Source organism: Bactrocera tryoni, unplaced genomic scaffold (genome assembly GCF_016617805.1).
Source record: "Bactrocera tryoni isolate S06 unplaced genomic scaffold, CSIRO_BtryS06_freeze2 scaffold_25, whole genome shotgun sequence".
NCBI classification, from domain to species: domain Eukaryota; kingdom Metazoa; phylum Arthropoda; class Insecta; order Diptera; family Tephritidae; genus Bactrocera; species Bactrocera tryoni.
In genome coordinates this window covers 2,527,684-2,549,305 of record NW_024395977.1, presented here as the reverse complement: position 1 = coordinate 2,549,305, position 21,622 = coordinate 2,527,684, and the positions used below count along the sequence as shown (strand labels likewise).

At 38.0% G+C, this 21,622-nt stretch overlaps 1 protein-coding gene across 1 annotated transcript; it reads right to left on the bottom strand.

Annotated features, from left to right (window-relative positions):
- Positions 1-789: 789 nt before the first annotated feature.
- Positions 790-1,410, bottom strand: LOC120780382 (putative nuclease HARBI1). The gene is made up of 2 exons (XM_040112669.1): positions 1,363-1,410; positions 790-1,282 (listed from the first exon to the last, which is right to left on the bottom strand). The coding sequence occupies exons 1-2, from the start codon at positions 1,380-1,382 to the stop codon at positions 790-792; spliced, it is 513 nt and encodes a 170-aa protein (XP_039968603.1). The 5' UTR covers positions 1,383-1,410.
- Positions 1,411-21,622: the final 20,212 nt, after the last annotated feature.

Genomic DNA, 21,622 nt, shown 5'->3' with positions numbered 1-21,622 from the left:
CCGCCGTATAAAACCACTTTCGACTCGTCAATCCACAATATGTTGCGCCACTTCTCAATCGGCCAAGGTAAGTGTTCTTTGGCGAATTTCAGACGTCGAGCTACATGATTTTTTTTTTTAGTAGCGGTACTTTTCGAGGACTGCGGGCATATAAATTATGTTCACGTAAAAGTCTTCTTACTGTATGAACACCGCAGGGCAAGTTCAGTTCGTTCCGAACCTCCACAGCCAACATTGTAGGCCGAGTCTTAACACATCTTACAATTTTTACGTACAGAATTCTCAGAAAGAATCCGCCTCGCGCCCCTTTATTCATCTTTTTTTTATAAATAATTGCGTTGCGAATCATTGTGGCTGAACACCCTACCAGACTTTCTACTTCTTTGTATGTTTTACCACTGTTTATGAGAGATTGAATCCATTTTCGTTTCTCTTCACTGCAGTGCTTCCCGCGGCCCACTAAAATATGCACAGTCATATTTTTTAGCTTTTTTCATTGGATAATAAATAAAATAACAAAAAAGTTACTTTTTTATTAAGTTTTTATTAGTAAAAATTATCTGTTTGTAATCAGCTCACCGTTCACTACTATTTTAATGCTCGCTCATAAAAACAGGTATCACAATATAATTAGCTGTAAAAAAGTAACGGTAGGTGTTTCGCACTTATTGTTGTGTATAACAGGACCGTTACACTACAGAGAATATAACTAGAATAATAATCAACTTCAATACCATAAAAGAAACAAAATTTAAAGCGAAACTATTTTTGTCAATAGCCACTACTATTTCAATGCTCGCAACGTATGTACATGTATATTATCGTATTTATGAATGTTCTTACCACCATTGCATTTATGCTGTGTTTTAGTTTACGATTAAAAAATAAATGTTCATTCCGTGATGGTCGTATCAACTGGATGTGCGTCCCATCAATCACTCCAATTACGCCTGGAATTCCGGACGTCAAGTAAAAGGTTCTATTTGCTTCAATTTTTTCCTCAATGGTCAAGGGAAACACGATATGCTTTGGGCACAGAGTTTTCTCGATGGCATCGCACACTTCCAAGATGCATCGGGAAACCGATTGTTGGGCTAGCCCTGAATGCCTATCTTGGCCGACCGAGTGTTGATACCCGCCCTGTGCGAGGAACTTCAAGGTTGTTGACAGTTTTACAATTTCTGGAATTGATGTGGTCCTTTGAGCGACTTTTAATTGGGGTCTTATGTTGTCCAAAACATATAAAAATGCGTGCTTATTAAGGCGGAAATTTTGCATGAAGCTAAAAACACAGAATGTGTAGATGTTAAGTGCATTTTAAAGTACATTAAGTACATTTTAAAACCGCAATTTTTTACTAATCTTTTATCGCTTAGAGACATAATGTCCGAATTATCTCGAATAATTCTTCTATCAATTCTTTTCTGAGAATAATAATGATCCCACAATGCCACAGAATTCATTTTTAAATTATTTAAAACAGTTTTAACGAACAAATTATTATTATTTTCTTTATTTTGCTCGTTTATACTTTGACATTTTTGGAAGTAATGCCAACTATTACATAAAAAGAAAAAAAGCAAAGGTGAACAACATTGTTAGTGATGCGGAAGCAATACAGAGTATCAATTGCCTATCGCATCGCATTGGGCTTTCGAATCGCATTGTCTTTCGCATCGCTTTACAGAGTAAGCCCCCAGGTGTTGCTATTTATCACATTGAGCAAGACAAATGTCATATTCTCACTCCTCATTTAGATATAAAATCTCCGTACGTGAGTGATGCTGATGTGACGATATCAACATCAACAAGAATAGGCGATTTGTGTGCGGTAGAATGCAAAATGAACCCTAGCGATAATCATAATAGTAAAAAATTGAATTTAATTGCCATTTATATATCACCAAATTCATCGATGAGAGATATAAAATTGTTCATCGGTAAAGCTTTATTACCGTTGTCAACTGCAGGTTCGCATGCTTTTGCAGATATTATCAGAGAACCAGTAGAGTATAGCGAACAACCGGTACTCCTTGCGGGAGATTTCAATGTAAATTTCTCATTGCCAGAAGCTGACCTGGCATTCCTCAGAGAGAAATTTTCATTAGAAATGATCAATGGAAGAAATGATCCTACGACAAAAGGAGGTACGACTATTGACGCGGTATTCGCGAGAAGTATAGATAAAATAGATGTAAACCATTTCATATCGTATTTTAGATATCATAATAATATTGTAAATATTTAAGACATCAATCCGCCAGAACCCAGAAATGATAATTGATTTAGACTTTTCTTTATAAAATGTGAATTTAAGTTCTCTAGTTTTCTTTGTACAAAATGATATGCATTTCTTGGAATATCACTAAGAAGTATAACTTTCAAGAGGAGAGAAAACAGCACAATAATATCGTGAATACCAAACACGAAAGAAAGCAGAGCGGGAAAAGGAGAAATTGGAAATGATGGCTGGCAGTCAAACGAGGAAGAGAAAAACAGCTGCGGAATATCAGAGAGCGCGTAAAAAAGATTTAACGTCTGCTGTTTCATCAATCTCTGCGGGAGCATCTACATATGTATAACTACTGATGAATCAACGATCGTCAATTCACCGATAACTGCTGGGCTTTCAACGCGGGCAGTGCAGCCTGTGCTTCAAGAGGAGAGAAAACAGCACAATATTATCGTGAATACCGAGCACGAAAGAAAGCAGAGCGGGAAAAGGAGAGATTGGAAATGATGGCTGGCAGTCAAACGAAGAAGAGGAAAACAGCTGCGGAATATCAGAGAGCGCGTAAAAAAAGATTCAACGTTTGCTGTTCCATCAATCTCTGCAGGAGCATCTATAACTACTGATGTATCAACGGTCGTCAATTCACCGATAACTGCTGGGCCTTCAACGCGTGTTGATGGATTAATGACGGCTGGACCTCCGATCAATGTTGATAAAATAAATGACAGTGATAGCACGCATAACACAGCGGATTCTAGGTTATGTGATGGTAAGTTTCTCTTTAATATTTCAATTGTCCGTAATAGATGCACCTTCTGCAATTAACTTGTGCCTTGAAACTAATATCAATTGGATTGGCAAAAATTTTAATGTTTTGATTTTAAATTGATTTTACAGCGGAAAAAGGCAGTGTAACCCGTGTTTCAAGAGGAGGGAAAACAGCACAATATTATCGTGAATACCAAACACGAAAGAAAGCAGAACGGGAAAAGGAGAAATTGGAAATGATAGCTGGCAGTCAAACGAAGAAGAGGAAAACAGCTGCGGAATATCAGAGAGCGCGTAAAAAAAGATTCAACGTTTTCTGTTCCATCAATCTCTGCGGGAGCATCTATAACTACTGATGAATCAACGGTCGTCAATTCGCCGATAACTGCTGGGCCTTCAACGCGTGTTGATGGATTACAAAAGAGAGATGATTACGCTGCATATTCTCTTCCGCAGCGAAGAGACAGAACTACTTTTCTGGTCAAAGTTCCTTCATTTAGACTTTTCTTTATTCTTCATTTTATGTGCATAATAAATTTATAAAATGTGAATTTAACTTTTCTAGTTTTCTTTCATATAAAATGATATGCATTTCTTGGAATATCACTAAGAAGTATTACTTCATCCGCGCATAGGGACTCCACGCACCTTTTTTTTCAACTCTTACCCCCTCAAATGTTAGTGATTGACAAACAAAAAATCCTCCCTTAAGCCAGGCGCTGTATCTTAACTCTAAGGGGTCGCTATTTTTGTTTTAGGTTCCCATACATTTTACATAGGAAGTTTCGTTTTTTCATTCAAACTAAAATTTCACCAACTACTATAACAAAATTTAAAATTCCATTTGATTCGTTCAGTTTACAAATAAAGAATTAATTAATGCAACGGAATAAAATTTTTCATTAATAATTCCCTTAAAGTAGGCCACCTTTTGACCAAAAATTGTCCAAATTCATCCAAAACTGTTCAAGCCCCGCTACCTATAGTTGACTTTTCACACATAATCCTTTTCTTACAATAGTATTTCTTTATATCAAATATGGGTTGAATCGGGTAAAAAATTCCTTGAGCTCTAATACCTAATATAAAGATTTTCGAACTTCTAGATAACTTTATGCTGGATATATCCGCCAATATTGGAGTCATCTCAATGAGAATTGCAGATCATGTATTATTCATAACATTGTATACATATGTATTTGCGCCTAAAATAGATACAATTGTGCGAAAACTTGACCCTCCCACATATAAATGTAGCCAATATTTTCGAACATCCACTTGACCTTGCTCATTGTTGATTGTATGTAAGGTATCTTAATGAAACCGAGGAAACATTTTTTTGAGTATGTGACATATTAGTAGTATGTGGGATGCGCAAAAATAAATAAAAACTGGTCGATAATACCCCCCACTCAAATATATTCAATATAAAATGTTCGCTTCGAACTTAGTCTTTCCTTACTTATTTTATTTTAATATATTGCATTATTATTTTCAATCATACATTTTTATTTATTTTCATTCATAAAATCACTTTAAATAATTTTGACCGGTTTTTGAGACCAAATGCTCTTATGTGCTACTAATGCCCGGTTTCACAGTCCATACTTAAGTTGTGCCTAAATAAAATCTTAGCTAAGTATTGTTGCAAACTGAGTGGTCGTTTGCGTTTCACAGTCAATGCTCAATTTCTATAAAATTTTATTATGATATATGGCAACGTTATGGGCAACATATGTTTTACAAATGTCATTCATAAAAATATGTTTGAAATATTTAAATTATAACAGACGATACATAAATTTGCGAGGAAAATTATATCAAAATTGATGAAAACAACAAAAGAACCCCAAATTTCATCACTAGCGAGTCGGAGCACCTATGGGAACTGAAGGAAAAGTATAAGCTGTTATTGAGTGCAAACGAACGGACACTTGCCCTACGCTACGAAAGATGTCGCTGAAAATTCAAAGCAAATTCAAAACAAAAATCAGCTGTTATTTAAGCACTGCTTAAGTCTCCCCTTTTCAGTACTTAAGCATTACATAAGTATGAACTGTAAAACAATATTTTCCTGTTTTATCTTAAGTACAACATAAGTATGGACTGTGAAACCGGGCGTAAGAGTACGTAAAAATATATTTTTGGCTAACTCGGTCGTGATGAGGGAGTTTCACCACTGCCAGCTCGGCAGGAGAAATCTTAACAGTGGCACTTGAACAGAACTGAGCTTTGCATAAGAATTACACTCAAGACTTTATATTGCTATTACAGATGTATGTTAGCTTTTTATACCCTTGCAACCAGTTGCAACAGAGTATTAAGTTTTGTTCACCTAACGGTTGTACATATCACCTAAAACTGCGCGATATATATATATATATATGAAAGGTGAATTCCCTCCCGCTGCAATACACTTATGCCAACGAATTTTCCAGTTATCATAGCACTTGGAAAAATCCTCCGTCGTGATGGCCATCAGAGCCTTCTTAGGCTCAGCTTCTATATCCTCAATTGAGTCAAAACGATGTTCTCGGAGTGGTCATGTGAAATTGCTGAATAGCCAAAAGTCACACGAAGGTAAATAAGGCGAATGCGGTGGTTGCGGCACGATATTAGTTGAAAATGCGCCGAAATCTCTACGGTGACCAAACGTACTCTATTATACAGGACAGTACTGTTTTTGGAAGCTTTGCTCTGTGTAAATTATTTTGTACGATAAAATGCGAAAAAGTACTCTTTTTTGAAAAATTTACTGTTTTTGTACTGTAGTTTGTAAATTTTCTTGCGCATTTAAACCAGCTAACACTCTTAAGGTCGTTTTCTAAGCAAGTAAGTTGCCGGTACTAACTTGTCGGATAAATTGCTCCTCACTTTAAAGTGCCATTTAAGTATTTTCGTTTTCTCATCTCGCTTGTAAAAATATATTCATTATTTCGAAATTATGGCAAGGCCAAAATTAGAATGCACTACGTTGGTGTGGTGACTATGGTTGGCAATGCGATGCATGCAAAACGTAAACAAAAGCAGCTGTTTATTGAAAACTTATCAAGGAAATCCCACAACTAAAAAGAAATTGGCAATGCTTAATTTAAAGCTGGCTTCAAGCACATGCAATCTGCACAAATTTTATGTAGCTGGACATCCATTTCTGGTAAATTTGTTGAAATAAAAATGCCTTCTAACTGTGGACTTATCGAATTTATGTAATTGTTTATTAGCTTAATGGCGCCCAGGAGAAAGTGTGTTTTGAATACTGAACTTCGAAAAGAATTCAACTTCTTAATAGAAGCAACAAGAGCCAGTGAAGTAAAGTGCGTTAAATGTATGGCAGTTTTTTCCATTGCAAATAGCGGCAAACTGGATATCCTGCAACATTTAAAGACTAATAAACACAAACGCGTTGATATTTCTGCAACCAGTAGTAAAACCATTTCTGCATTTTACTTATCTAAATCGCTTGATGATTGTCGAAAAGTGACATGCATCACAGAAGGGACATGTGCGTACCATACGATTCAACATAACTATTCTTTTCGCTCAAATGATTGCAAAAATAAACTTATCAAAAGCTGTTTTGATGAAAAATATTCATGCGCACGCACCAAGTGCGAAGCCATTATTTGCAATGTACTTGCACCCAACGCCAATAAGGAATTGGAGAAGGATTTAGAAGGGGTACATTTCATTTCAATATATACTGACTGCTCAAACCATGGAAGTACAAAAATATGTCCAATTCTTGTTCGATACTTCACTCAAAACAAAGGAATTCAAGTAAAAATTCTGGAAGTTGATGAGATTCCTGGCGAAACGTCTGACATATTGAGTGAATATATTCTAAAGCTGTTAAACAAATTTAAATTGGAAAGAAAATTGCTAGCTTTATGTGCAGACAATACGAACGCAAATTTTGGTGGTGCATCCAGGCGGGGTAAAAACAACCTTTTCACAAAACTTCAACAGGCCACTGGTAAAACATTAATTGGAATTAATTGTGCTGCCCACATTTTAAATAATTGCATACAATGTTCTTTGGAATGTCTTCCAATTGACATCGAAGTCATTGTTGTAAAGATCTACTCTTTCTTTTATATTTACACAGTCCGTGTGGCAGAATTTAAAGATATTTGTGAAAACTTAAACTTCGAATATTGTAAACTAATAGGATTTAGTAAAACTAGGTGGCTCACCTTGAAGCCATCAATAGAGAGGATTCTGAAACTTTTCGATCCTCTCAAAAAATATTATTTGTTACAACCAAAGTGTCCAATTGTCTTAAAACAATTTTTTGAAAATCCTTGCGCTGAAGTTTGGCTTTTATTCGGGCATTACCAAGCATGTCTCTTTCACAGCTATATTTTAAAAATTGAGTCGCAACCAATTTCAATGATAGAAACAGCTTTCCTCATAAATGAACTAAAAAACAAAGTTATTGCATGTAAAGAAGAAATTTTTGTACCATTAGAAGTTAAAAACTCTACTATCGGGTGATTTTTTAAGAGCTTGATAACTTTTTTTTAAAAAAAAACGCATAAAATTTGCCAAATCTCATCGGTTCTTTATTTTAAACGTTAGATTGGTTCATGACATTTACTTTTTGAAGATAATTTCATTTAAATGTTGACCGCGGCTGCGTCTTAGGTGGTCCATTCGGAAAGTCCAATTTTGGGCAACTTTTTCGAGCATTTCGGCCGGAATAGCCCGAATTTCTTGTCTTGGTGGCCAACTGCCCATGCATCCCGAAAAATGCACTGTTTGGTGTGGTTTGTACGCTGGTGGAATCATTGGACCGTATTTTTTCAAAGATGCTGTTGGACGCAACGTTACGGTGAATGGCGATCGCTATCGTTCGATGCTAACAAACTTTTTGTTGCCAAAAATGGAAGAACTGAACTTGGTTGACATGTGGTTTCAACAAGATGGCGCTACATGCCACACAGCTCGCGATTCTATGGCCATTTTGAGGGAAAACTTCGGAGAACAATTCATCTCAAGAAATGGACCCGTAAGTTGTCCACCAAGATCATGCGATTTAACGCCTTTAGACTATTTTTGTGGGGCTACGTCAAGTCTAAAGTCTACAGAAATAAGCCAGCAACTATTCCAGCTTTGGAAGACAACATTTCCGAAGAAATTCGGGCTATTCCGGCCGAAATGCTCGAAAAAGTTGCCCAAAATTGGACTTTCGAATGGACCACCTAAGACGCAGCCGCGGTCAACATTTAAATGAAATTATCTTCAAAAAGTAAATGTCATGAACCAATCTAACGTTTCAAATAAAGAACCGATGAGATTTTGCAAATTTTATGCGTTTTTTTTTTTAAAAAAGTTATCAAGCTCTTAAAAAATCACCCGATACAATCTTACAACAGAAAGGTTTAATTGATGTAAATCAATTCCAAACATGCACAAAAAACTTTTATATCAATTGTGTTGACTACCTAAGCCTGTGGGACAGTGCATTCATAGAAGTTCAGGTTTTAAAATGGATACTACTCCAGAGAGTACCGTCATGGAATGAAGTGGAGGCCAGTTTTTAATATATTTTAGAAAAAATAAATGGTATCAATATAAAAGATAACAAATTATTTGATGAATTTTCTTGCGTTAAAAGTTATGCAACACCTAGCAAGTTTAATGAATGGAACGAAAATGAAACCAATGTTTAAAACAGGTGGTTGGAAATTTTCAAACATTTCGGAGAAAATAAAATTTATTTTTCTAATATTATAAAAGTTGTTCAGTTTTGTTTGTGCTTGCCCTGGTCTAATGCCCCTACGGAAAGGCTGTTTTCAATTTTTAACAATATGTGGACAAGTGAAAAAACCAAAATTAAAACCGAAACAATAAAATCGATTTTAATTACCAAAGTCAACTACGAGTTAAGCTGCCTAGAATTCAAAGAGTATTTAAAAAATAATTTTGATTTGATTAAATAAATACATTTCGCTGAAAAGTATGTATAAACTGTGTAAATTATTATTTACTATCTAGTCACGAAGACTTCTGTTATAATTGAAGACTTTTTCATGTTTTTTATTTATGTATAATGTAAATGAAAACAAGTAAGGAAGGGCTAAGTTCGGGTGTCACCGAACATTTTATACTCTCGCATGATAAAGTGATAATCGAGATTTCATTATACGTCATTTACATATTTTTCAAATACCGTATTTTTGTAAAGTTTTATTCCGCTATCATCATTGGTTCCTAATGTATATATGTACTCGTATTATACAGAAAAGGCATCAGATGGAATTCAAAATAGCGTTATATTGGAAGAAGGCGTGGTTGTGAACCGATTTCACCCATATTTCATACATGTCATCAGGGTGTTAAGGAAATATTATATACCGAATTTCATTGAAATCGGTCTAGTAGTTCCTGAGATATGGTTTTTGGTCCATAAGTGGGCGAGGCCATGCCCATTTTCAATTTTTAAAAAAAGCCTGGGTGCAGCTTCCTTCTGCCATTTCTTCTGTAAAATTTAGTGTTTCTGACGTTTTTTGTTAGTCGGTTAACGCACTTTTAGTGATTTTCAACATAACCTTTTTATGGGAGGTGGGCGTGGTTATTATCCGATTTCTTCCATCTTTGAACTGTATATGGAAATGCCTGAAGAAAACGACTCTGTAGAGTTTGGTTGACATAGCTATAGTAGTTTCTGAGATATGTACAAAAAACTTAGTAGGGGGCGGGGCCACGCCCACTTTTCCAAAAAAATTGCGTCCAAATATGCTCCTCCCTAATGCGATCCTTTGTGCCAAATTTCATTTTAATATCTTTATTTATGGCTTAGTTATGACACTTTATAGGTTTTCGGTTTCCGCCATTTTGTGGGCGTGGTAGTGGGCCGATTTTGCCGATCTTCGAACTTAACTTTCTTGTGGAGCCAAGGAATACGTGTACCAAGTTTCGTCATGATATCTCAATTTTTACTCAAGTTACAGCTTGCACGGACGGACGGACGGACAGACGGACGGAAAGACGGACGGACGGACAGACAGACATCCGGATTTCGACTCTACTCGTCACCCTGATCACTTTGGTATATATAACTCTATATCTGACTCTTTTAATTTTAGGACTTACAAACAACCGTTATGTGAACAAAACTATAATACTCTCCTTAGCAACATTGTTGCGAGAGTATAAAAACATATGTACATGTATTTCTTAAAATAAATGAACATAAACTAATGTATCTGTTTTTTGTTTTTTATAAAATGAGGGTTCAAAAAGGTGTACTGTATTTTCATTTTGAAAAAATGGTCACCGTAACCATCTCGCACTTCTTTGTTCAATAAATTTAGACATAGTAAAAATAGAACAATTCACTTTTAGAGCCTCACAAAAGGACGCGTATCTCACATACTAATGAATATTTTGAAGTGAAATTTAATATAGATGCCACTAACAGTACTACCAACTTACCGAAAATAAATTTACCGATTCGAAAAACACGCGAAGTATTATCTAAAAATTTAACTTTCAATTTGATCTAGTATATATAAATGATCAGGATGACGAGAAGAGTTGAAATCCGGTTGACTGTCTGTCTGTCCGCCCTTCCGTGCAATCTGTAACTTGCGTAAAAATTTAAATATCTCGATGAAACTAGGTATGAGTGTTTTTTAGTATAAAAACAATTTCTAGTTCGTAGATGGGCGTAATCGAACCACTGCCACGCCCACAAATCGTCATTAACTGAAACATATAAAATGCCATAATTAAGCACTAAAATAAGACATAAAGCTATAATTTCGTATAGAGGATCACAGTATCAAAGGCCACCTGTGGACAAAATTTTTTGAAAAAGTGGAAGTGGCCACGCCCTCTAACAAGTTAAATGTACATATCTCCTAAACTCCTACAACAACCAAATTTACTGAGTATAAATTTTATAAGAAGTTCTACAGTGTACTGTTAAAACCTACTAAAAGCGCGATAAATCAATAACTAAATACGCCAGAGATATGTAATTTTACCACCTAGATGGTATAGGAGATTTTATTAGAGTCGGTGTAAAAATTGGACGATGGGCGTGGCACTGCCCACTTTTTGGTGAAATCCCAAATCTCGGGATTAGACTCGATTTCGACAAAATTTTGTACATACTATTCTTATCCGACAACAACTACGCCTATTTCAAATAGCACAATTTTAAATTCCACTTGAATAGTTCAAGGTCAAAATATCCGGAAATAATACTAGAAATCGAGTGGGGAGCATGCGTTGTCGTAGGCCAAAAACCGCTAAAACTTTTTGTATTTACTTTTGATTTATATAAATAATCATTGGTGTACGTAACCTTTTTTGATAGGAATTAGGCGCATTCAAGCTTTAGCATTAATTTTTTTTATTTGTGTAAAAAAAATACTTTATATTTAATGTTAAATATACATATCTTGATTGAGGATGGAGTCATGTGTAGAAGTTCACGCACGTGAGGAAAGTTCTCTGATCGCCATTTACTTGGGAGTGGACAGAAAAGATTCTTTTACATATGACTCAAGCAACTCACGACTTCCGGTCTTTGACCAAATATCCTCTCGGTAGCCTAAGAACATCCGTTTGAAGGCGAGGTATAGTGAGAAGGCGAAGCATCCCCTCCGCAGGGTTGTGCGCTGGGTTTAGGACCCGCCAATGAAAAGGAGCCTCGGATGAGTGACCCCCCTTTTGATGACGACAATGACAAACGAAATAAGGACTACGAATTGCGGGCATGCACCTGGAATGTCTGGTCCCTTAATTGGGAAGGTGCCGCTGCCCAGCTGGTTGATGTCCTCACGAAAATAAAGGCTGACATCACCGCCGTCCAAGAAATGCGATGGACGGAACAAGTACAGAGACGAGTAGGTCCTTGTGACATTTACTACAGTGGCCATATAAAGGAGCGCAAGTTTGGTGTTAAATTCGTGGTGGGAGAGAGACTCCGCCGCCGAGTACTATCATTCACTCCGGTGAATGAACGTCTAGCCACAATCCGCATCAAAGCGAGGTTCTTCAACATATCGCTGATTTGCGCCCACGCCCCGACGGAAGAGAAGGACGATGTGACCAAAGATGCCTTCTATGAGCGCTTGGAACGCGCTTATGAGAGCCACGATGTCTAAATCGTGCTTGGCGACTTTAACGCCAGGGTGGGCAAAGAAGGTGTCTTTAGCAATACGGTCGGTAAATTCAGCCTCCACGACGAAACATCCCCAAATGGGTTGAGGCTGATCGACTTCACCGGGACCCGAAATATGGTTATCTGTAGTACTAGATTCCAGCATAAGAAGATTCATCAAGCTACCTGGCTGTCTCCGGATCGAAAAACTACCAACCAGATCGATCAGGTTGTGATAGTCGGAAGACACGTTTCCAGTGTTCTAGACACTGCGTACGCTCCGAGGTCCTAACATCGACTCGGACCACTATCTTGTTGCAGCCAAGATTCGCATCCGCCTCTGTGCAGCAAAAAACGAACGTCAACAAACACAAGGAAGGTTCGACGTCGAGAAGCTGCAATCACAACAGACAGCCGAACGATTTACTACTCGGCTTGCACTCCTGCTCTCTGAGAGCACTCGCCAACATCTCGGTATAAGGGAACTGTGGGACGGCATTTCAAACTCCTTAAGTACAGCTGCAACCGAAACCATTGGTTTTCGGAGAGTGCAAAAGAACAACTGGTGCGACGAGGAGTGCCGTGTCGCAGCGGAGAGAAAACAGACTGCCTACCTCGCAACGTAACGATCGACCACAACACATGCGGGATGGGATAGATACCGAGAGTTGAAGAGGGAAGCGAGACGCATTTGCAGTTAGAAAAAGAAAGAGGCCGAAATGCGTGGGAGTGAACGTACAACACCAGGAGAAGGCGAATCCGATTCCCCAATCGGGGACCATGTCCCCAATTCCCCAATCGACCATGAAGAAGTTCGAATAGCAATCACAGGCCTGAAGAACAACAAAGCGGCGGGGGCCGATGGATGACCGGCCGAGCTATTCAAACACGGCGGCGAAGAACTGATAAGGAGCATGCATCAGCTTCTTTGTAAAATATGGTTGGACGAAAGCATGCCCTACGATTGGAACTTAAGACTCCACTATCTGCGCCAAATACCATGGGATAAGCCTCCTCAACATCGCATATAAGGTTCTATCGAGCGTATTGTGTGACAGATTAAAGCCCACCGTCAACAAACTGATTGGAACTCATCAGTGTGGCTTTAGACCTGGCAAATCAACAACCGACCAGATATTCACCATACGCCAAATCTTTTAAAAGACCCATGAAAGGAGAATCGACACACACCACCTCTTCGTCGATTTCAAAGCTGCTTTCGACAGCACGAAAAGGAGCTGCCTTTATGCCGCGATGTCTGAATTTGGTATACCCGCAAAACTAATACGGCTGTGTAAACTGACGTTGAGCAACACGAAAAGCTCCGTCAGGATCGGGAAGGACCTCTCCGAGCCGTTCGATACCAAACGAGGTTTCAGACAAGGCGACTCCCTATCGTGCGACTTCTTCAATCTGCTGCTGGAGAAAATTATTCGAGCTGCAGAACTTAATCGAGCAGGTACAATCTTTTATAAGAGTGTACAGCTGCTGGCGTATGCCGCTGATATTGATATCATCGGCCTCAACACCCGCGACGGTAGTTCTGCTCTCTCCAGACTGGACAAGGAAGCACAGAAAATGGGTCTGGCAGTGAACGAGGGCAAGACGACTCCTGTCATCAAACAAACAGTCGTCGCACTCGCGACTTGGCTCTCACGTCACTGTTGACAGTCATAACTTTGAAGTTGTAGATAATTTCGTCTTTTTAGCTCTGAAAGTATTCGACGCAGTACCCGACGGGGGAAGCAGAGGAAGAGGAAGACCTCCACTCCATTGGAAGGACCAATTGAAGAAGGACTCGGCTTCGCTTGGAATATCCAATTGGCGCCACGTTGCGACAGGAAGAAACGACTGGCGCGCTGTTGTTAACTCGGCTATAATCGCGTAAGCGGTGTCTACGCCAATTAAGAAGAAGAATACATGTTTTGAATTGGAAAAAAAAAAACATAAATTTATTCATTTTAAAACAAATAAACGTGTCGTAATTTAAGATAACTCGGTGTGTGTAAACTTTATTGGTCCACTGTAGAATCGCGGAAAAGTTAACTCGCGAGAGAGTTAAACCTTCGGCCAAGTTGATAGATTTTGATAATTTTTTTTGAGCTTATCTTTTTTTCAAACTCAACCGTTTGGTTAGCAAGAAAAACAATTGCTATGTATTCCCCGAATTTCTATGTAAAAAATTATTATCGGTGTTGCGAGGTACATACAAACGTAGTTTGTCAAGAACGTTTGAACTTGTGAGTTGTTTATAGCGTGTTAAAAAATGTCAATAAAGCAGAAAAAAGCATTGCAAATTAGATGAGATTTTAAGAAAAATCGATGAAGGTTTTCATGGAAATCGATTGGCGTTGGAAGGACATCTCAAAAAAAAAAAGAAAAAACGTCATGAAATTATGGAGGCAGTGACAAACACATATAGAGTGGCACCAAGAAAACCTTACATAAATACCGTTCCAGAGGCAAGGTTGTGTAAATGGTTCTTAAGCCAAAGACAGCATAATTGGGAATGAGTGGTCCAATTTTAAAGGCAAGGGCCAATAAAAATGAATGAAATGGAAATTTCGGACATGCAGCTATATAACGCAGATGAATCTGAATTATTTCATCGTTTTCTGGCCGATAAAAGATTTGTCACGGCAATCGAAAAGACGGCACCTGGCTGAAAAATAGCTAAGGATAGAATCACATTTATGTTGTGCGCAAACGCAGATGGTTTGCAATTAGTAAATCCGCAAACCCCGTTGCTTCAAGGGGTTACATGCTAATTCGCAAAAGTCTTGGATGAATTCTTCCTCTGGTTCCATCGTTCCTTTATTAAGCAAGTAAATTTATTTTTTTTTATCATTTTAAATTTTGAAGTGTGTCAAAATATTTTTTAGGTTCGCAAATTTTTGGCTGAAAATAATTTACTACCAAAGGCATTATTGCTGATTCACAACTGTACTGCACATAAGCCAATTGACAAGTTACAGTCAGATGATGAAAAGATTGCGGCAATGCTTTTACCACCTAACGCGACAACTATGAACCAGTTATAGAGGATGATAACAGTGCCGAATGCCGAGTACTCGTATCAAACTCTGTCAAGGGCCCTTGGTTTGCTATAGATTCTCAAGTTTAGGGTATTAAATAAAACAAAATTGTTAAAAATAAAGTTTTTTGGATTTATTATGAGCAAATTTAGAGATAAAACTTTCAATATCGACTTCTTTAAGCAAGTCGTGCTCTATATTCAACAAAATGAGATGATTAAGACGTTTTTTACCCATCGTGTTTCTTAATTCATTTCTAATACGTTTTAATGTTGAAAAAGAACGTTCGCCACAGAAGTTAGTAATCATGAGAGATAAGTAAATTCGCAAAGCAATTTCTCAATTTGGGAAACACGATTTTAAATAATTATTTAATAAAAGTTAATTAAAAATGGAAGGTCACAAGAATATAGCTAAACAATTATTTTCAATAAAAGTATTGTAAAAATTTAATAATTATACTTGTTTTCTTTTGACGGTCATGAAGCATAAAAAAATTAGTGATATTTGCTAATGATTTTTTTATTTTATTTTATGAAAATATTTATTTAATTAATAAAAATTCACAATAGCGGTATTCGACCGAAATTAAACTTTATTTTGATATAAAAATTAATGGATATTAATAAAAAGATAAAAATCTAGACGCTTGAAGGGTAGAAATGTACCTAGTATAGATAGTAGTCTAAATATATCGATTATAATATGTATAATTAAACGTTAGAACATTAAAGTTAAGAAGTGCGTTAAAAGCCTACTATTTTTACGATTTATCGTAACGAAATCGAGTTTTAGATTTTTAGGTAGAAGAAGAGAAGCATAGCCTAAGCGCTTCGCTTTTAAAGCATGCAAAATACTTTACGCTCCATCTAAATTGATACTTTTTTAATTGCGGTCAGTTGGAGCGCGTGGCCCGTAGCATTTGCTACTCTTGCAAAATGGCACTCTTCAACACATTTCTTACTGTTTAGGGATTTATTTTTTTTTTTGTATATCTCCATGGATAAGCATACATATGTATCTGAACATTTTAAGAAAAAAATGTAAATTTTAAGTGTGCTTAATTCGGCTGTTAATAGCAGCCATTTCTATTTACCACAGGATAACGACCCAAAACACACGTGTTATCTTGTACGTGAATGGTTGTTATGGAATTAAAAATAACTCCATAGGTCCCGAAATCCCCATACATTAATCTTATTCAAAATATCTGTAACATTTTGGAAAACCGTATTCAAAAACATCGAATTTTATCTAAATAAGGCCAAAAAACTGGATCATGGACTTAGTGGGTCAAAATATCCGGAAATAATACTAGAAGTTGAGTGGGGAGCATACAGCGCTGTCTAGGGACAATAATAGCAACGAAATGTAGGCCAAAAACCGTTAAAAGTATTGTAATTCCTTTCGCTTTATATAAACAAAGATTAGTGAATGTAAACTTTTTTGATATAAATTATCCTCATTTTAAGCTTTAGCTTTAATTTTTTTATTTGTGTAAGAAAAAAAATTGTTTGATATGCTATATTTAATGTTAAATATACATATCTTGAAATGGATAGAAAAAAACCACAAAATTTATTCATTTTGAAACAAATAAACGTGTCGGAATTTAATAGAAATAGGTGTATGTAAACTTTATTGGTCCTCTGTATACATATACATACAGCCATAGTCAAATGTTATTACACATTACTAATATTTTTTGCGTTTCGGTAAGACTGCTACGATTGCTGTTGTTGTTGTTTTCAATATGAAGCACATTTGTTGTTGTTGGATGAAATGGAGTGTGTAGAAGAAACGAACAAAAATTCGAAGGAAATAACGGAATATTTATCACAAAAACAATACATTTGCTTGATGCATATTGGCGTCAGAAGTTATTACACACATTTTATTCGTGTCAAAGATAATTACAAAATGTCATATTATATGGCTTATATTAAGAATTATAAATTTTTAATTTTAGTGAGTCAATATTTTGTTACTTCTCCTTTGGCATCAATTACTGCTTGCAACCTGGCCGGGATAGACTCAATTAATGTGTGGATAAAAGAAAGAGGTAGTCTAGCCCAAATATTTTTAATTTATTCAATAGTGTCATTTAGTTTCTGATTTTTGTCAATTGCTCGATGTTGTTTCATGAAACCCCAAATATTTTTTTAATTGGTATGAGCCTTCCCAATCCATAGAATGATACGCATCCCCAAAACATTACAGATCCTCCACCGAATCTGCCGGCCTGGCCACCGGCTGCCGTGCTTTGCTTTTGAGAGTTGACGGTAGATGCATATACTTTCTTCCAAAAGAACTGGAACTGAAAAGAGGACTCGTCAGTCCACAGAATTTTGTGCCAGAACTCTATGGGCTTATTAATATGCTCTCGAGCAAAGGCAACGCGTTTGGCTTTGTTGTTTGGAGTTATGTCGATCACTTTGCGAACTACATACATAGGTCTTGATTTTCATGCTCTTCATCTTGCGACGTAAAGTAGCTTCACTAACTTTCTTCCCAATTAGTTCCTCCGAATTTTCTGCAAGGCGAATAGGGCTTACGAGGAGTGCCGTGTCGCAGCGGAGAGAAAACAGGCTGCCTACCTCGCAACGTTACGATCGACCACTACACGTGCGGGATGGGATAGATACCGAGAGTTGAAGAGGGAAGCGAGACGCATTTGCAGACAGAAGAAGAAAGAGGCCGAAATGCGTGAGTACGAAAAGCTTGATAAGCTGGCCGACAGGGGTAATGCTCGAAAATTCTACGAAAAAATGCGGCGGCTTACAGAAGGTTTCAAGACCGGAGCATACTCTTGTAGAACCCCCAAAGGTGATCTAGTCACTGATGCCCAGAGCATAGTTAAATTATGGAGGGAACACTTCTCCAGCCTGCTGAATGGCAGTGAACGCACAACACCAGGAGAAAGAGAACCCGACTCCCCAATCGGTGACGATGGAGGCGACGTTCCATTACCCGACCATGAAGAAGTTCGAATAGCAATTACCCGTCGAAGGATTGCCCGCCGAGCTATTCGAACACGGCGGCGAAGAACTAATAGGGAGCATGCATCAGCTTCTTTGTAAAATATGGTCGGACGAGAGCATGCCCAACGATTGGAATTTAAGTGTGCTATGCCCAATCCATAAAAAAGGAGACCCCACAATCTGCGCCAACCACCGTGGGATTAGCCTCCTCAACATCGCATATAAGGTTCTATCGAGCGTATTGTGTGAAAGATTAAAGCCCACCGTCAACAAACTGATTGCACCTTATCAGTGTGGCTTCAGACCTGGAAAATCAGCAACCGACCAGATATTCACCATGCGCCAAATCTTGGAAAAGACCCGTGAAAGGAGAATCGACACACACCACCTCTTCGTCGATTTCAAAGCTGCTTTCGACAGCACGAATAGGAGCTGCCTTTATGCCGCGATGTCTGAATTTGGTATCCCCGCAAAACTGTGTAAACTGACGTTGAGCAACACCAAAAGCTCCGTCAGGATCGGGAAGGACCTCTCCGAGCCGTTCGAAACCAAACGAGGTTTCAGACAAGGCGACTCCCTATCGTGCGACTTCTTCAACCTGCTCCTGGAGAAAATAGTTCGAGCTGCAGAACTAAACAGAGAAGGTAACATCTTCTATAAGAGTGTACAGCTGCTGGCGTATGCCGCCGATATTGATATCATCGGCCTCAACACCCGCGCCGTTAGTTCTGCTTTCTCTAGGCTGGACAAGGAAGCACAGAAAGTAGGTCTGGTAGTGAACGAGGGCAAAACGAAATATCTCCTGTCATCAAACAAACAGTCGTCGCACTCGCGACTTGGCTCTCACGTCACTGTTGACAGTCATAACTTTGAAGTTGTAGATAATTTCGTCTATTTAGGAACCAGCATTAACACCACTAATAATGTCAGCCTGGAAGTTCAACGCAGGATTGCTCTTGCCAACAGGCGCTACTTCGGACTGAGTAGGCAATTGAAAAGTAAAGTCCTCTCTCGACGAACAGAAGCTAAACTCTATAAGTCGCTCATAATTCCCGTCCTGCTATATGGTGCAGAGGCTTGGGCGATGACAGCAACCGATGAGTCGACGTTACGAGTTTTCGAGAGAAAAATTCTGCGAAAAATTTATGGTCCTTTGCGCATTGGCTACGGCATATCGCATCCGATGGAACGATGAGCTGTACGAGATATATGACGACATTGACATAGTTCAGCGAATTAAAGACAGCGGCTACGCTGGCTAGGTCATGTTGTCCGGATGGATGAAAACACTCCAGCTCTGAAAGTATTCGACGCAGTACCCGCCGGGGAAGCAGAGGAAAGAGGAAGACCTCCACTCCGTTGGAAGGACCAAGTGGAGAAGGACCTGGCTTCGCTTGGAATATCCAATTGGCGCCACGCAGCGAAAAGAAGAAACGACTGGCGCGCTGTTGTTAACTCGGCTATAATCGCGTAAGCGGTGTCTACGCCAATTAAGAAGAAGAAGAATAGGGCTTATTGTTGGATTTGCCTATAGCGAGTTTTGGTCCATTTTTATACTCTCGCAACAATGTTGCTAAAGAGAGTATTATAGTTTTGTTCACATAACGGTTGTTTGTAAGTCCTAAAACTAAAAGAGTCAGATATAGGGTTATATATACCAAAGTGATCAGGGTGACGAGTAGAATCGAAATCCGGATGTCTGTCTGTCCGTCCGTCCGTCCCTGCAAGCTGTAACTAGAGTAAAAATTGAGATATCATGATGAAACATGGTACACGTATTCCTTGGCTCCATAAGAAGGTTAAGTTCGAAGATGAGCATAAATCGGCCCACTGCCACGCCCACAAAATGGCGGAAACCGAAAACCTATAAAGTGTCATAACTAAGCCACAAATAAAGATATTAAAGTGAAATTTGGCACAAAGAATCGCATTAGGGAGAGGCATATGTGGACGTAATTTTTTTGGAAAAGTGGGCGTGGCCCCGCCCCCTACTAAGTTTTTTGTACGTATCTCGGAAACTACTATAGCTATGTCAACCAAACTCTACAGAGTCGTTTCCTTCAGGCATTTCCATATACAGTTCAAAAAAGGAAGAAATCGGATAATAACCACGCCCACCTCCCATACAAAGGTTATGTTGAAAATCACTAAAAGTGCGTTAACGGACTAAGAAAAAACGTCAGAAACACTAAATTTTACGGAAAAAATTGCAGAAGGAAGCTGCACCCAGGTTTTTTTTAAAAATTGAAAATGGACCATATCTCAGGAACTACTGAACCGATTTCAATGAAGTTCGGTGTATAATATTTTCCTAATACCCTGATGACATGTACGAAATATGAGTCAAATCGGTTCACAACCACGCCTTCTTCCAATATAACGCTATTGTGAATTCCATCTGATGCCTTCTCTGTATAATATATGTATAGTACATTAGGAACCAATGATGATAGCGGAATAAAACTTTACAAAAATACGGTATTTGAAAAATATGTAAATGACGTATAATGAAATCTCGATTATCACTTTATCATGCGAGAGTATAAAATGTTCGGTGACACCCGATCTTAGCCCTTCCTTACTTGTTCTTTGTATCTTCAAATTCCCACAAGTGTCCTTCTTTTTTACTAAATTGTACACAGTTTTCCGCGAGATTCCATACATTTTCAGAAGATCCGAAGTCGAAGTTCCCATTTTAAATTTGGTCACAATCTCGGATCGTGTTCCAATATTTAAATGCTTCCTTTTGACCATTTTAGTGGATTAAATTAACAATATTAATTTTTGCTCAATCCTCTCCAAGAATCATGTAAAATGCACCTACTTAACTCACAAGATAGCTAAACCCTAGTGATTTTTACACGAATAAAATGTGTGTAATAATTTCTGAAGATACGCATCAAACTAATGTATTGTCTTTGTGGGAAATATTCCGTTATTTTCTTTGAATTTTTGTTCGTTTCTTCTACACACTCCATTGCATCCAACAACAGCAAATCTACTTTATATTGAAAACAACAACAACAACAATTGAAGCATTCTTACCGAAACGCAAAAAATTTTAGTGATGTGTAGTAACATTTATATCTCTGCTTTCAACTTTTTGGTGTTTCTTGTAGAAAGTAAAACTGATAACCCCGCAAACTCGCACAACACAGAAAGAAGTGACGAAAGAGGCAACATATGCAGTTCTTGTTGATTTTAAATATTTGTTTAATATGTATACACACAAAATACATAAGCATAGATATTTCTAAAAGCTTTGAGCAAAGCTGTTAGAGCGGCAAAGGTAGCGGTGACAATCGCCGATCGTTCGCTTATTTTTTCGGCACAGCTCGGATTGTCTACCAACAACACAATGTTCCGATGCTTTATCGTCGCGTCGGTCTTTCGACACATTGACTTTTTAACATGAAAGCAAAACACGTGAGCTTCGTCATTGGTTGTCCCTGTCAACGGGGATTTCGCCTGAAGCATTCAGCAGAGAACG